This window comes from Gymnoscopelus microlampas (assembly GCF_963454915.1).
Source record: "Gymnoscopelus microlampas genome assembly, chromosome: 11".
In the NCBI taxonomy this organism is placed as follows: domain Eukaryota; kingdom Metazoa; phylum Chordata; class Actinopteri; order Myctophiformes; family Myctophidae; genus Gymnoscopelus; species Gymnoscopelus microlampas.
This window is the reverse complement of record NC_139948.1, coordinates 43,845,139-43,862,193: the sequence shown is the minus strand read 5'-3', so window position 1 is coordinate 43,862,193 and position 17,055 is coordinate 43,845,139. Positions and strand designations below refer to the sequence as shown.

The following is a 17,055-nucleotide window of genomic DNA, read 5'->3' as shown; positions in this document are numbered from 1 at the left end:
ATTATTATTATTTATTATTATCCACACACCAGCTTTACTATGATTTATTATTATCCAAACACCTGCCTCATTTCCTTATTTTATTTTATTCCACACCTGCTTTATTATTATTATTATTTATTATTATCCACACACCTGCTTTATTATTATAGGTCAGCTATTTTTCGGCACCAACTTGCAATAAAGTGTAAATGAGTCATAATAACTCTATCTCTAATCACTAAACTAAACCTCTAAATGTCTAACCCTAACATGAATATTGTCATAATTGTAAATGTGTCTCTAAAAATCTTTCTTAACCATAAAACAAACATATTTCTTGTGAGGACACACACACACACACACACACACACACACACACACACACACACACACACACACACACACACACACACACACACACACACACACACACACACACACACACACGGTGCAGAACATAGTCTTGGTCACGCCTTCGTCTTGGAGGAGACACACCTGCTTTACTATTAGGATTTATTATTATCCACACACCTGCTTTATTATTATTTATTATTATTATCTGCTATTATTACTAACACTTAATATTATTATTTATTATTATTATCCACACACCTGCTTTATTATTATTATTATTTATTATTATCCACACACCTGCTTTATTATTATTTATTATTATCCAAACACCTGCCTCATTTCTTTATTTTATTTTATTCCATTTTTGTCATATAAGCCAAGAGCCTAAAATAGCTGATCTACAAGGGCTTGTAGGTCAGCTATTTTTCGGTGCACAACACCAACTTGCAATAAAGTGTGAATGAGTCATAACTCACTCTAATCACTAAACCAAACCTCTAAATGTCTAACCCTAACCTGAATATTTTCATAATTGTAAACGTGTCTCTAAAAATCTTTCTTAACCATAAAACAAACTATTTATTATAATATATTATATTAACAAACAAAATATTTCTTGTGAGGACACACACACACACACACACACACACACACACACACACACACACACACACACACACACACACACACACACAGTGCAAAACATAGTCTCGGTCACGCCTTCGGCTTGGAGGAGACAATAATAATAATCTGATGGTAGTTAGGAGCCCTGGCATCAAACCACTGACACTGCATTCCTTTAAAAGGTCTCATACCTTCATTAATGTGTTATCAGGTTCAGTATCTGTTCCCATTGTTCCTTTTAGCACACCTTACATCTCACCCACGCATGCTTTAAGACTCTCTCATCAACACAGAATACCTGTTCACATGAATGGAAACCACAGCTATTAAAGCTACCGTGACAAACACACATCTGGTCAAACCTGATCTCCTCTTGTCCTCAACTAACACTGTCCTCACGCTGTGGCATCCACACACCTGCTTTATTATGGGGCCAGGCTCTGCAGAGCAAGGCTCCGTTTTATTATTGGCATTATTCACTATTTATGGGGCCAGGCTTCAAGCATATGGCTCCATTTTGATATTGGCATTATTCTGTTTCTTCTCCTTCTGCCGTTTTTGGCAATTCTGGCTTAACCGTGCATGCGTTTTTTACGAAACCATATGGTAGATGGTCATGAAAAACTATCAAGAAATTAATCTCACAATCTTTTGTCAAAAGGTGGCGCTATAGCACTCAATTGAAAGTGCACACTTTAAACAGGTACAACTCATACCCTTTTTGACCTAGAGCCATAAAACCTCGATAGGGTCATTCCAAATATCACTGAAACCAATCTTACTCCAATTGGTCCAATTGGCGCTATAGATTTTTTTTTTAAATGCAAACTTTAAACAAGCAAAAGTCATGCCTCGTTTGGCCGAGGCATGACATTAAACCTGCTTACACATGAGCCTTGACTCTCTCTCTTTGTCTCAATTTCAATCTATTCCGTTTCCATGTGCTATTATTGCACTTTGCTTTTTTGTCTGTCTGTCTCTCTCTCTCTCTGTCTGTCTGTCTGTCTGTCTGTCTGTCTGTGGGTGGGTCATTCCACTTTTTAATTGCATCGCACAAAACATGACTGCATCAAATAATGCATGTGCAATTTTTAAAGATAACATGAAATGCTTATTTGAGAGTATGTTTTTATAATGTGTGACATACTTTAATAGCCGATCTACAATCACACAACTTTTCAGATAGCAACCCTTTGTGAGCTTGTAGATCGGATACTTTCACTAGTTTTCGTTCCGAGGAGACAAAAAAAATTAGGCTTGGTTCATAATGGACGGAAATAATTATAGATGTTGTAGAGCCTTTACCTTTAAGCCTACTGTGAGGGGCAACTTGGTTGAGTTTAGTTAGACGCATGCATGAAATTCAATGTCCAGAGCTGTTGTATATTTTCGGATATGTCAATCCATTTATTGCCCATAAATCATAGATACACAATACTCAGACAGAAGCATTGAATGCCGACCTGTACAGCACATGAAACACGGTCAAAAACTGTGTGGCTTTTCCCCATTGCCACCTAGAATAAAAAAGAAGGATGGATTACAGGGGCGTGTCCCAGCGTAGTACCGGGGTATTGCACATGCGCAGTAAAATCCTGCCTGAACATACAAAAAGGCTCATAGATGGCAGCGTGTGACCCTTAAACGGTAGTGTTTGTTTTGTGTCACTTCAGTAGCCACGGAGACCTGCTGAAGATCTTTATTTGCTGAAATTAAATGTTAATATGGCCAAAACAAGTAGGCCTATTTAGTGCCATAATAGGCACAATTGTGTGGCATATCACTGAATGAATATCAGCCCAAAGTTATAGAAATCATTAAAATTCTTATCTACTGATGCTTTACTGTCAGGTATTTTGTGCAAATTGAAGTGCTCGAGATTCAGATGTGCTGTAGTGTGGTAATAAACAGCATTGTTTTTAATTACACAATAACCATGACCATACACATAAATAGAAATACTTTTAAATAGGAAAATGTTATTGCTCCGAAATTGCATTTGGAACTACATACAGAGTATGGCAACTAGTGTAGGCTACTTTATTGGATTTGTAGCCCACATATTAAGACACATATTATTATATTTGGAGTCGCTGCCTAGAAGAGATTAGGTAAAAAAATTATATATATATATATATATATATATATATATATATATATATATATATATATATATATATATGGCCTATGCGTTTACATATGCTCACAGTATAAAAACTTATATTCGTCTTCAAAATGTTTTTTTATTTGTTGATTGTGAACACCACATGATAGATATGCATATTAATAACTTGGATATGGGGGTTTATGTCACTTTGTTGTTGTTCTTTATAACTATGTAAGTCATTTAGTCCACTTGTGTATTAGAATTACAAACCTCCAGCTGTTTAGGTGCTGAGTGGAGAGAACAACAAACACACACCTCGACCGACTGAGAAGGGATCCTGGGGTTTTTTATGTAGCGCCTCTGCTGGAACACTCCGTCGTGCACTTCCTAATAACACTGCGCATGTGCAATACCCCGGTACTACGCTGGGACACGCCCCTGTAATCCATCCTTCTTTTTTATTCTAGATTGCCACCTGGACACAATCACCCACCAACCAGGTATAAATGGGTAACCACCCCCTGTGGTGGTTGCCATGGCTACTGACCATGACACACCTCTCCTGTGGTGGTTGTCATGGTGACTAATAATGACACACCTCTGAAATATGAGGTAGATATTAGGGCCACCCACTGTGATTTAAGAAGACATCAGTGTCATTATCACCAAGGCCACATCATTCATTTACATATAACAAGCAAAATAAATATAAAGGCATTTTGGCTCCAAGAGATGTCAACAGATGCTGTCAGGGAAGCCATATATCTAGCTCAATGAGAAGAGAGGCAGCCTGTGAGTTCGTAGGTCGCTGGTTCGATTCCTGTCCCCAACAATGTATTGAGGTGATCATGATTTGGCTTTCTTAGGTTTACACATAGTGTTTCTTGAGGATAGGCTTAGGCGTTGTTTTACTGTGGTTAGTGTTAGTGAGGGTTTAAAATGCTCATTTTTTAATTGCATGGTCTTCTTTCTCTCAAGTTCAGTCTTCTACAGTATGTTTCTATGGCTTATTGTGCATATTACTTATCATTGCTTTTTTCTTTCTGCATTCACTGGCCCTGTATTATCGCTGCTTGCAGCTATATTTATTAGTATTATTACCCTTAAAGATTGCATCAAAACAAGGTGACTTTCTTACAGTATGTGTTTATTAGAAAGTGTGTCACACATGATACACAGGTTACTATAACATAAGAGTTAATAAGCACAACATTGTACAACCCATCTCAATGTCCCATACAATGAATTCATAGGTCATTACAGACCATTTGACCAAACAAATGGCTTTGATAAGCACAATAAATCGATACAATCATAGGTCATTACATTACATTAAGAAAAGGCTGAGACTAAGGAATACAATCAATAGAAACAGTGGAATGATGATAAAAGGAGGATGTGGGGTTGATGTTTATTCTTCTCTCTGTATGTATGTTACCTTTCTCTTTGTAGAACCCATTTGTATAGTTATACCCAGGTTACTTTTTGTGTTTCTCCTTTGCTATAATGTGGAATGAACAACCCCAAAAATGTAATTCATTATTACATTAATTACAAATCTGGACTCTCTACCCAAACTCAAAGCTAAACGTGTGTGCGTGTCTGTTACTGTACCTCCTAGATCTGACACAGAGACACTGAGCAACCAGAACCCCAGCAGTAGAACCCAGCACAGAGTGGTTCAGTGAAAGTGGTCTGGTAGGTGTATAGGTGTATCAATGTGTTAGATAACACTTTGTAGAAAGACAGACTTCCAGCTGGATGGTCTACATACACTGCTACTCTGTTGGAGCGACGGAGACGGAGGACAGAGTCAAAGGAACGGACAGAGAGTTTAGTCGGCTCCCCATTGTGACGGACAGTGTAATCGTTGTTATCATCACCACGACATCTCAGACTCCAGGATGCGTCATTGCCTCCTAACTTACAGTCATTACCCCGTCCAATCCTGTTGATTCTTCTGTGTGTCACTGATATATGAACCCATTCAATCCACTCTACTTCCCAGAAACAGCGGTCAGGCAGACTCTCTCTACACAGAACCTGTTGCCAGTAGTCAAATCTGTCTGGATGGTCAGGATATGGTTGATTGTCCTTCACACGTGTCGCCTTCTTGTTGTTCTCAGACAGAGAGAGTTCTCTGTGTGCTGTGTTTGGATCCAGTGTGAATTCACACATATCTGATGAGAGAACAACACACAACACAACACCAGTTTACAATCATATAGAACTTTATAATAATGTACAAATGTAACTTATTAACCACTAGGAGCACTGTTTCAAAAATGTCAGAAAATGACAGATCTACAAGCTCTCAACGCATCACAGTGTAAGCTTGTAGATCTGTAATTTTAAGTATAATGTTCACCTACTCTATAATTACCAGTGGTGGAAAGTAAGTACATTTACTTAAGTACTGTACGTAAGTAAAATGTTGAGCTATGTGTACTTTACTTGAGTATTTCCAATTTCCAATACTTTTACTTCTACTCCACTACATCTCAGAGGCAAGTATTGTACTTTTACTCCATTAAAATGATTTGAAAACTTTAATTACTAGTTACTTTTCGGATATATATATTATGATATTATGAAACATATTATTTTGCTATTTGAAAACAGCAGATCTACAAGCTCATAGCGCATTGCATCACGACACGTTGTGAGCACGTTGTTTGCCAGAAATAGCAGATCTACAAGTTCACGACTGCTTTATTTTGCCCCCCTGCTCGGCGGGCAAAATAAAGCGGTCCAAGTACAGTTGTAACTCAGGTCTGTTTAAATAATAATACAGGGTTTAAGTGGTTAAGCCCTATTTCCAATAGGGCAGATTTTCAAGCTCACATGAGCTTGTAGATCGTCTGTTTTCACTATAATTTTTCCTGGAAAATAATTTACACACACACACACACACACACACACACACACACACACACACACACACACACACACACACACACACACACACACACACACACACACACACACACACACACACACACACACACACTATAGTGACATGCAGCCGTCACCAGGCTTAGGAATTGAACCCCAGACTCGCTGTCAGGAATCAGAGCCCATGTGGTACGTGCCTTTACCACTCGGCTATCAGTGCCCCAACAGGAAGCTATTGATGGACATCCCCAGATAGTTTCTGTGTCGTAATGTGTCTTAATGGGGAACTCAGGATGAGGCTGTTTGTTTTAAATCAATAGATTAAGTAAAAGTATAAATACTGCTATGTAGAAATACTCTGTTACAAGTATTTATACTTTTCAGTTCCTTAATTGCAATTAAAGTAATTTACTCAGTATTTTATTGCTTATAAGGTGTTTAAAGTAGGTCTCTTTTAGAGTATTGTATCTCCTAGATGTAAACAAACCAGTGGTTGTACTGATAAACTGTGTATACTGTATTTCAAAAAATCTAAAGACAGTGAAAGTAGCCGATATACAAGCTCGCAACGCATCATGATGCAACACGTTGCGAGCTTGTAAATTGGCTATTTTGGCTATTCGTCACAGGTCTTAAGTATAGAGACTCTGAAATATATGTCTCCCTAATAGTTAATGTTCATTATTTAAGCCCACATCAAACATTTTTTAATTAGAAAGAGGCTATCTTTAATTAAATCACTCCTGTTTGGCGTGTTCTTACAGGCCAGAGAGTTTACATTCAGAGATGAAGTGCTGAAAGCTTTGACACCATGGTTCCAAAACTAGATTGTTTTATATAATAAACCCCAGGAAATATAATGCATGTTTTTGTTAATATAAACATGTTACAGTTATGCTAAGTGAAAGTCACAAGCTGCTGTTTATATGAGCTGTTCTACATAGCAGGATGTGTGCTGCTTTGATTTTATTGAAACAGAATAAACACTTACACTTCCTCAAACCTGGTTTCAGCCAGCACTCTCCACCATGGTCAACACTGGGGGTGAAGGAGAGACAAAGTCATGCCTGTATATTCTATTTGATAATAGAAACAATGATAGATAATGCATTTATGCCATTAAACAATAAATACTACTATAGTGCGTGGGGCGTGGTGCGTAGAGTAGTAGTTCATAAAGACAAAACATTTACTTATTTGCCGACTACATAGTGAACAGGATGGATAGAAATTACCTTGTGCTCAACACATTATGGCAATTAAAAGTATGGCAAGCTACCTAGTACTTTTCTGCGAATGTACTGGGAAAATAAAATGTTCCCTGAAGTGAAAACACAGTAATTTTACCGGATAGCGTCATGACGTTGAGCATTGATTTCAACCAGAGAGAGTCAGTCAGTCCGTCACTTTGGATAGCAGCTGTCAGGCAGCATATGCTTAGATTAATGTGGTGCTTAATATCGAGACGAGAGAGAGCGTGTGACAGTCAGCCTGTAGCCAAAAACTGTTCAGTGAAAAAATGCTTCAGAGCAATGTTGACAATGCTCTGAGAAAGGTGAAACGTATATGTGTTGCATGAAGAATATGGCTTGTCCTAAGATGTAAGTTAAAGTTCTGTTTATAGGAAGAGGGGGGGGGGGGGGGCAGAGAAAAGCAAGCACACTGAGTAAAATGAAGGGATTGCGATTGCTTTTTATTTGTTGTGAGCTTGTATGCATATAGGTGCATATAGGTTTAAAGTGCTCATGTGGCCTTTAATAGTCACTTCTTTTGGGGTTGTTTTCATAGACCTGGTTGCTATTTCTCTCGCAAAATCTGGCAACACAAGTCACGACACAGCTGTCTTGTATGATGAATTAATGTGGCCGTTTAAAAAACGAACAATTTTGACATTTCAAGCTATGTCATCTGTAACTACAATGTTGCAAGTCTGCACCATTGTAATTCAATAAAGTATGTAATAGCCCGGAAGAGTCACATTTTACAACCTCCGTCACAAACCCCATGATCCACCTCAATCTGTAAGAATAGTGTCATTATTATGCAGCCTCTGACCCCCAACATGGCCCCTGTTACCAAGTTACAAGTTGACGCCCCCTATTGTTTGGTTTTTTTGCCAGACCCTATACAGCATCACGGTATGATTTCATTACTCTTAAACAACTAAGAACTGGCAGCAAGTCTCTCCCTACCTGAGGGTCTGCAGTTGTCCAGCAGAGCGCAGCGTGTCTTCTGATTTTCCTGGGTGATTGTAGCTTATGTCCAACACTTTTAGATGGGGGTTGGATCTCAGAGCTGTGACCAGATAAGAACAGCCTTTCTCTGAGACCATACAGCCTGACAACCTACACACACACACACACACACACACACACACACACACACACACACACACACACACACACACACACACACACACACACACACACACACGGGCCCATTCAATTTTTAAGTTGCTTGATTTAATATATATATTTGATCAGACACGCCCCCTTTCTATACAAACTGAAACTAAAGGTTCATGTCACTACATTGCTTATTTCTAGCCTAAATGTTTTCAGATACATATTTAGATACATATTTATGTATATTTACAGTATTCATTAATTTTAAAACTAGTAATAAACCGTTTGGACGTCATCTTGAATGAGATTCAAAAAGGAGTAGCCCTGTAATTAATCAGGTGTGTTATGATGCAGTACATTTTCGTTTGACATGAAGTAATTAAAATTGGCCTGTTATGGATTTATGGATACATCTCATTTATATAAAAGCTTAAGGAATACTGGACTGACCTGAGGGTCTCTAGTCTACAGTTTGGACTTGACAGTCCAACACAAAGCTTCATTATTCCTACATCCTGCAGATCATTATTAGTCAAGTCCAATTCTATAAGACTAGAGTTGGAGGTGAGAACTGATGATAACTCCTCACAGCATCTCTCGGAGAGGTTGCAGCCACTCAGCCTAAAGGAAAAATACCGCTACAATTAGATGTTTCTATTTTCTTTCCTATAAAAGAAAGATGACATAATATATATCCATGTGTTAGTTCACCTACAGAACTCTTTTGGAGGCTTTGACCACTGGCATCAGTCTTAGAAGAGCCTCTTCTGAAGCAGAGTATTTCTTCAGGTTAAACACGTCCAGCTCCTTTCCTGATGACAGCAACATGAATGCCAAAGCTGACCACTGAGCAGGAGAAAGTTTGTCTGTGGAGATACTTCCCGAGGTCATGTACTGTTGGATCTCCTCCTGTAGAGAATGATCATTCAGCTCATTCAGACAGTGGAGCAGACCGATTGCTTTCTCTTGAGAGAGATTCTCCATGATCTTCTTCTTGATGTACTTGACTGTTTCATGGTTGGTCTGTGAACTATTATCTGGCTGTTTGAACAGAACTTTTAAGAGAGTTTGATTGGTTTCCACTGAGAGGCCCAGCAGGAAACGTAGGAACAAGTCCAGGTGTCCATTTGGACTCTTTAAGGCCTCATCTACAGCACTCTGGTAAAGGTTCTTCTTAGATCTAAATGGATTGGACAACTTGGAGGTTGTTTGTGACATTAGGTTGAGACCATCATTCTTGAATGAGAGAAAGACATAAAGAGCAGCCAGAAACTCATGAACACTCAGATGAACAAAGTTGAACACTTTGACGTTGTGCAACCCACACTCCTTTTTGAACATCTGTGTGAACACTCCTGAGTACTCTGAGGCATCTCTGATATCAATGCCACACTCTTTCAGGTCTGATTCATAGAATATGAGGTTGCCTTTCTTCAGCTGTTCAAACGCCAGTTTTCCCAGAGCCAGAATAGCCTTAATATTCTCTGGATTCAAGTCCAAATGTCTCTGATCTCCGTCCATCCTGGCATTCTGATGATTGAACTGAACCACTATGAAGTGGATGTACATCGCAGTCAGGGTCTCCGGCAGTGCACCATCCTTCTCTATTCTCAAGATATTCTCTAGAACTGTAGCAGCGATCGAACAGAAGACTGGAAGGTAACACATGATGTGGATGCTTTGTGATTTTTTGATGTGTGAGGATATTGTTCTGGCCTTGCACTCATCATCAATAAATCTCTTTTTGAAGTACTCCTCCTTCTGGGGGTCAGTGAACCCTCTCAGCTCTGTCACCCTGTCAACAGAAGGGATCAGACTGGCGGCTGCAGGTCGTGTGGTTATCCAGATGCGGGCAGAGGGAAGCAGGTGTCCCTTAATGAGATTTGTCAGTAACACGTCCACTGACGTTGGCTTCGTGACATCAGTCCAGATGGCATTCTTCTGGAAGTGTAGAGGAAGCCTACTCTCATCTAATCCATCAAAGATTAACACAGTTTGGGTCTCTTTGTTGCAGATTCTTGCTGGGTTGATTACACCAAAAAAGTGTTGAAGAAGTTCCATTAAACTGTACTTCTCATCCTTCACCAAATTCAACCTTCGGAAAGTGAATGGAAACACAAAGTGGATATTCTGGTTGGTTTTATCTTCTGCCCAGTCCAGAGTGTACTTCTGAGTTGAGACTGTTTTACCAGTGCCAGCCACTCCCTTCGTCATCACTGTTCTGATTTCATCTTCTCCAGGTAAAGGCTTAAAGATGTCTTCAAGTTTGATTGGCGCTTCTGGTCTGAATGGTTTCCTAAATGCGGTTTCAATCTGACTGATCTCATGTTCATTACTGACCTCGCCACTCTCTTCCTTTGTGATATAGACCTCTGTGAATATCTGATTAAGAGCTTTGTTTGATGTTTGACCGATTTCATTCCACTCTTCCAAACACTTCGACTCCTGCTGAAGATTAGACTTGAGTTGTTGAGTTTCTAAATGACAAAAAAAAAAAAAAAAAAACGAGACAAAAACAGACAGCATCAGTAAGTGCATCTTATGGTAAATATGGTCCTCAAAAGAGAGGACTTGATCATTCTGAAGTTAAAAGGGCGATTGTTTGTCTGCTGTTGTTACCATAACAGTGGTAGGATTATGTACAGATGTGCCACTTCAAAACTTCACACGTTACTGTTCTTTCCCTGAAAGTGCCCTGAAAATGAGTTTTCCTCCCTGTTCTGCCCTTAAAAATGCACTGTTTTGCCACTGAAAATGAGGTTGTCACTACACACCCCCGTTTTCCCTTCAACAGACATCCATATACATGAGAACAAAAGAATGTGTGTTGAAGAAGGTGTCAGACTCATTATGAGGCGAAAGGTGATTTCAAGAGGTCCTTGACCAGTTGCTCAAATTAATTAGCATCATAAAAGCAGTGATCATCAAAATAATTCAGCATTTTAAATGCCCTTCTTTGTCCCTCTTATTGCCCTGGGAATCCCCTGAAAATGTACTGTCTTGCCGATGGCAGGACATTTGAAGTTTTGAAATGGCACATCTGTAGTAATCTTCCATTTGAGATCAGATGAATTATTGACCTATTTAAACAACAGTTCTAAAACCACAGATCGGATATTTTTGCTACTTTTGTGTGACATAGAAGTACGGCATTAATTTACGAAAAAAGTTAAAATACAGAGATAAGAGGTGTCTGCGCGACAGTATATGTAATGTGGCCCTCTGGAGTGAGTGTTGAAATATAGTTTAGATAAATATACCCTCTCCATCATCAAAGCTGCCCATCCCTGCTCTGTAGGTGTCACAGTCTGTGGCTCTGTGTGGGCGTACTGTGGCTCTGTGTGGGCGTAGGCTTGCCTCCCAACTTCCAGCTTTAGCACAACCGCCTATGGTCACTTCGTCTCCCTCAGTTGACACACCTGCCGGCCCTCAACTCATCAACCCTCACAGTATTTGAACCCTGGTCTTCTCTCCACTCATCACCAGATCATTGCACAACCTCCCATGGTAGTAGCATGACTCTTGGTAATTGTATTTGCTAGTGAAGTTACTAGTCTGTATTTGTAGTTGTGTTATCTATTCCTACTGTTGTGTTACCTGCAACTCAAACTCTTCTCCTGTGCTTCAGAACCCAGCTCACCTGTTCCACTGCCTGCCTGCCTACCAGGCCTCTGCCCTGCCTGCCTGCCTGCCTGCTCACTTCCACGCCTACTTCCACCTTGGTTTGAATAAAGATCTTTTAGCCTGACTCTGTGTTTAGTCTCTGGATTTGGGTTCACCAGTTTCCCGGTACCGTGACAGTAGGCTCACACACCATTTACCCTGACCTAAAAATTGGTCCAATGAAATGTTTTATTGAAAAAATAAATACACTGACAAGAAATGGCTAATTATTTTTTACATACAATATAACAATCAAACATTGCAGGTGGTGGGACGTTTTGTCATAGGTGGGTTATTTGGTGCATAGCAGAACAAGGTAAGGGAAGTGCTTGTTTTACTCAGGCGCGTCGGGGGGGACGGGGGGGTTTTGTCCCCCCCTAGCTTCAGATTGGACCCCCCCAAGTAATTTAGGATAATTAAAAAATACTTTTTTAATTTATGTTAGTAGAATCCGTACCCGCTTTTGAAATCATGACATGCACTAATAAACACTAATTTAGCAAGTAGTAGCCTATTTTAAAACGGTGAAAGATACCGAGGAAAAAGAAACAGAGATAGACCCCCGCCGACTCAAACTAACGACCACGGGAGTTTATCATCAAATCCAAGGATTCGTAGTGTATAATTATAAACAAACAACCTCCTGGTGCTTCCAAGTTGGGGGGTTTGACCAAAACCAAAGGTATTGAAGAGAAGGATATGGAGAATGTTACGGTCATCAGAGATCAAAGGATTTAGCCGCTGCCGTTCGGATAATGTTAGGAGAATGGACTGAATGGAGTGACACTACGATCAGGTAGGGTCCAACCAAGTGTTTCCAAATGGACTGCAGTCTGCACAGAACCCTATCCATCAGATCCAAGTACAGTAGGTATTTTTTTGCGTCCAAAAGACCATGTATTATGCAAGTACATAATGAAGTTGACCAAAGTTTCTCAGGTGCATTATATTTATTATTAGTGTCTGTCTATCCTCTGAAACAAACCAACTCCAAGTGCGGCTGCATCAGTGATGAGTAAGTTTACTAAGTTAATATAAAGCAAACTTCATGTTCTGAACAAAACTCACACGTCTCTGTGCCAAACCTTCTATTCGTTATATTTACAGTAGCTAGCTATTGATAATCGTAGATGGTTGATGCTCAATTCCTCTGCTCTGCTCATTATTTGAAACAGCCAGTGGTGGGTAAAATAGAATTTATAGTCCCAAAATTGGACCCTCTGTCCCGCACACGCAGAGCAATGTCCCGAAAATCAGAGATATGAAAAAAAAAAAAAAAAACATAGCCCTAACCTAACCCTAATCTTAACCCTAAAACCAAAATAAAGAAACCAAAAACTGGAGAAAAAAACGAACCCAATCCGCCCAGAACCGTGCCAAAAAAATCGTGCGCGCACGGGAGGTCCTCATGCACGCACGCGCGCTGCGCGTGCGTGCATGAGGACCGTGGGGACCCCCCCCAGCCTCAAGACAGATTGACGCCCTTGGTTTTACTTATAAGCCCTGGCCGTACGGGGCTTCTATGCACCGCCCGCACATGACTGTGAGTGACTGAGGAGATTCGGGAGGGGCTTGTATCTCTAATCTACCACATGTAATGTGAGTGATGTGTTGAATTTGGATGGATTTTGAAAGTGTGCGCCAAAATAGGTCAATGTTCTATCTAATGCGCTCTTTAAATAGCAGGGAAAAGCTACACTGGTGTAATGCACCGGGCTTTAGATGAGGTCAGAGCTGATCTAAGGTGCAACCACTTTCTGACTCTTCTCACTTTCTCCCATGGTGCACATATGGGTGCAAGTACATTTGGTACTGGGCGTGGAAATGGGTCGGATGTAAACTAGCAGTGACTCTTTGTGTCAGGTGTAATATAGGGCCACATAACACTACCTGTTGCCTGATAACGCAGTTCCTGTCACACTTGGAAATAAGCATATACAGTATATGTATGTGTGTAGTTTCTACAATATCCAGTTTTGTGTTAAAACTTCTATGAAATTAATATAACCTATTAAATCACATTTTTGTGTTAAAACTTGTGTAAACTCAATATAACTTATAGCCCACAATTACATTGCACGTACGTGATGAATTTAACCACATTGTTCAAAGACTCCAAAGGCCGATATACAACCTCACAATAAAATAAATGAATGAACGAATAAATAAATAAATACAATTTAAGTGAGATTGAGGGAATTAGATCGTAATGGTAAAAATGTTCCTTTGGGGGTATTTTCAAAGGTCTGTACTGCCAGACTTTGATCAAGTCTGCATCCATCGCTTTTTTTCATCAAAATGGTTTGAAACTTAAGAGGTTTTGTCTTTGGCCTTTTAAGACAAAGTGTTGGTGGAAGTTCCAGACTATTTTCAGTTCAGTCAGGAATGCTTCCATTTAGACCCTAGATGACCAGAGTCCCTCAGGGGGTCTACACTTGTTCCCCTCCCCTTTCCTTCTAAATCATCTTTGCTGAAAATATCCAATGAACAAGCTTACAAGGCGCAACATAGTGTGAGCTTGTACAAGTAGTTTTGCTGAATGTTTGCCTATGATATGCCCAGAATAGGGTTCATGTGGTTAATCCTCTCCATCATGTTAACGCTGTTAATAAAGACTTTCTTACTTCTCTCCATCATGTTAAAGCTGTTAATAAAGACTTTCTTACTTCTCTCCATCATGTTAAAGCTGTGACTTTCATACTGCTCTCTAGAAGGTTGGCAGTTAAATCAAATTTTTCATAACTCACCACTGTTAGCTGAGGTTTCTGATGGAAGTACAGCTCCTGCATAAGAAGAGGAGTAATGAAGTGAGTTATACATAACATTCATTGAATAGGATTCTTGTCATTATCTAGGGAGGAAGACATTCATATCTTGCCAGTAGAACTATCACAAGTTCCTGGTAACCAATATACAATTGGGAAAATAAGTATTTAATGTGTCAACCTTTTCCCCAGTAAATATATTTCTAAATGATGCTAATTAACACCTATGAAGAAATCACAATACTAACCATAAATAATAATAATGATGTTGAATGACACAGGGATACAATTATTGAAAATGCTAATTGAAATACATTTTGTATGTTTTTAATGACGCTTCTTCTTCTTGATGCGGCTCACAGGTGTATCTCATGATGAATCCCAGGCAACAAGCACGTTCGCAAAACTAATTATTTCCATCAGTCAGTTGCATATCAGGCTTTATATTTCCCTTCATATTTTTCTCACTCATAGCTGACATCAATGAACATGTTGATCAACACTTCAACAGTAACACAGCGACAGATATACTATGTCCCTTTATCTTAGTATCTTTTGTATTTGAACGCAATAAATTCGTTAATTAAACTTTGCACACACACTCCCATGTAGCAAAGGAAGAATGTTAACTCAAGAATGTGTTTTTGCGTTAATACCAATGTCTGGTAGAAATGTCATGTAAATAGCATCATTGGAAATAATTTACTGGGGGTAGTTTGATGCTTTCAATACTTACTTTCCGCCACTATGTTGGCTTGTGGAGATGAAAATAAGGTAAATTTGTCTGGACCATTAAAGTGACATTACTTCAAAATGAGGAGATTTCTATTCATTTCTTTGAGAACAGAAGCTCCAAATAAGGGCAACAATCTTGCACCCAGATCCTATTTTAATTAAGTTGAGGACATAATACTGTAACATGATGTTGGAGTGTGTTTTGTGTTTTTTCTGTGTTTTGATATTTTGAACATGATTTCCTCGAATATGACATCATAGTACAGAATGTCAGTTCTTTCTGGACTACAGCCCATGTTTCCTGTAGTTCCAGTCAGACCTTCCCCTCCAGTCAACCACCTTGTTAAAGGTCCGGTCACACATATGCGGGTTCAACTATGAACTATGACCCGGCAGTGCTAGGCACCAACCAAATGGGACAGATGCGTCATGTGTCACTGGGTGGGTTTTCACTTGTAGTTTTCTTTCAGTGATCCAGCAGCACTCCATATGCAGGGTGAATACAAGGCAGACGATCCCAAACAAACGGCCAGACACATGTATTTCAATGCAAACATTGTTATTGTTGATGAATGGCCTGAATACTTTGCACAGTTTACCCATCTGAATATCTTATGTGAGCATAATATAGAATAGCAAAATGAAAAATTATTATCCCAAATAAAGAAGAAGTTTGCACTAATTATTGAGTTTCACATACAAATGTGGGCTACAAAAAACAAAACACCTCAATGCTTTATTGTCATAAATTGCACCCTTCTACCATATGAATCTGCCATTCATAATTATTGATGTCATTCACATGCACTTGTCTTAAACCCTCTATTCTCAGTAAAAATGGACCAACGTTTTCTTGGACGCTTTTTTCTGCCAACACCAAATCTCTTCATCAAAAATCACACCCTGTGTGAAGGTAGCGGCGCCTTTGATACATTATGTCATCGATATGTGTTTATAATGTGTTTATAGCCATGTGTCACGTGAAGCTTGACCAATCACTTTGTTGACGTGTCTGACCAATCAAAACGTTGACGTGTCTGACCAATCAGAACGTTGACGAGTCTGACCAATCAGAACGTTGACGGGTCTGACCAATCAGAGCGTCGACGGGTCTGACCAATCAGAACGTTGACGGGTCTGACCAATCAGAGCGTTGACGGTGAACACGGACAAAGTCAGGTATAGAGCAGGATCCGCTCTATACCTAAAGGTATAGAGCGGCTAGCGCCGCTAAAAACTTACCTAGAAGGAGACTTTAGCCAAATGAATAATAAAATGAAATTACTAAATATTTCTAGATATTACTCATTGTTTATTTAGTCATTGTTTATATAGACATCAAATTCTATATTCATGACATCATAGTGATGTCATGAATAGTCCCCTTGCCTGACAAATCAGAACCTTGACGGGCCTGACCAATCAGAACCTTGACGGGCCTGACCAATCAGAACCTTGACGGGCCTGACCAATCAGAACGTTGACGGACCTGACCAATCAGAACCTCGACGGGCCTGACCAATCAGAACGTTGACGGACCTGACCAATCAGAACCTCGACGGGCCTGACCAATCAGAACGTTGAC

The 17,055-nt window shown here is 39.6% G+C and overlaps 1 protein-coding gene across 4 annotated transcripts in view; it reads right to left on the bottom strand.

Annotated features, from left to right (window-relative positions):
- Positions 1-4,277: 4,277 nt before the first annotated feature.
- LOC311055341 (protein NLRC3-like) overlaps positions 4,278-17,055 on the bottom strand; it is a 47,920-nt gene continuing 35,142 nt past the window's right edge. For all 4 annotated transcript variants that reach the window (XM_084071490.1, XM_084071491.1, XM_084071492.1 and 1 more), the window contains 6 exons: positions 14,718-14,753; positions 9,023-10,784; positions 8,758-8,928; positions 8,155-8,307; positions 6,954-7,000; positions 4,278-5,247 (listed from right to left, as the gene is read on the bottom strand). In XM_084071490.1, coding sequence (XP_083927616.1) covers positions 4,685-5,247; positions 6,954-7,000; positions 8,155-8,307; positions 8,758-8,928; positions 9,023-10,784; positions 14,718-14,753 — 2,732 coding nt within the window. In that variant the 3' untranslated portion in view covers positions 4,278-4,684. The remainder of the gene's footprint in view (positions 5,248-6,953; positions 7,001-8,154; positions 8,308-8,757; positions 8,929-9,022; positions 10,785-14,717; positions 14,754-17,055) is intronic.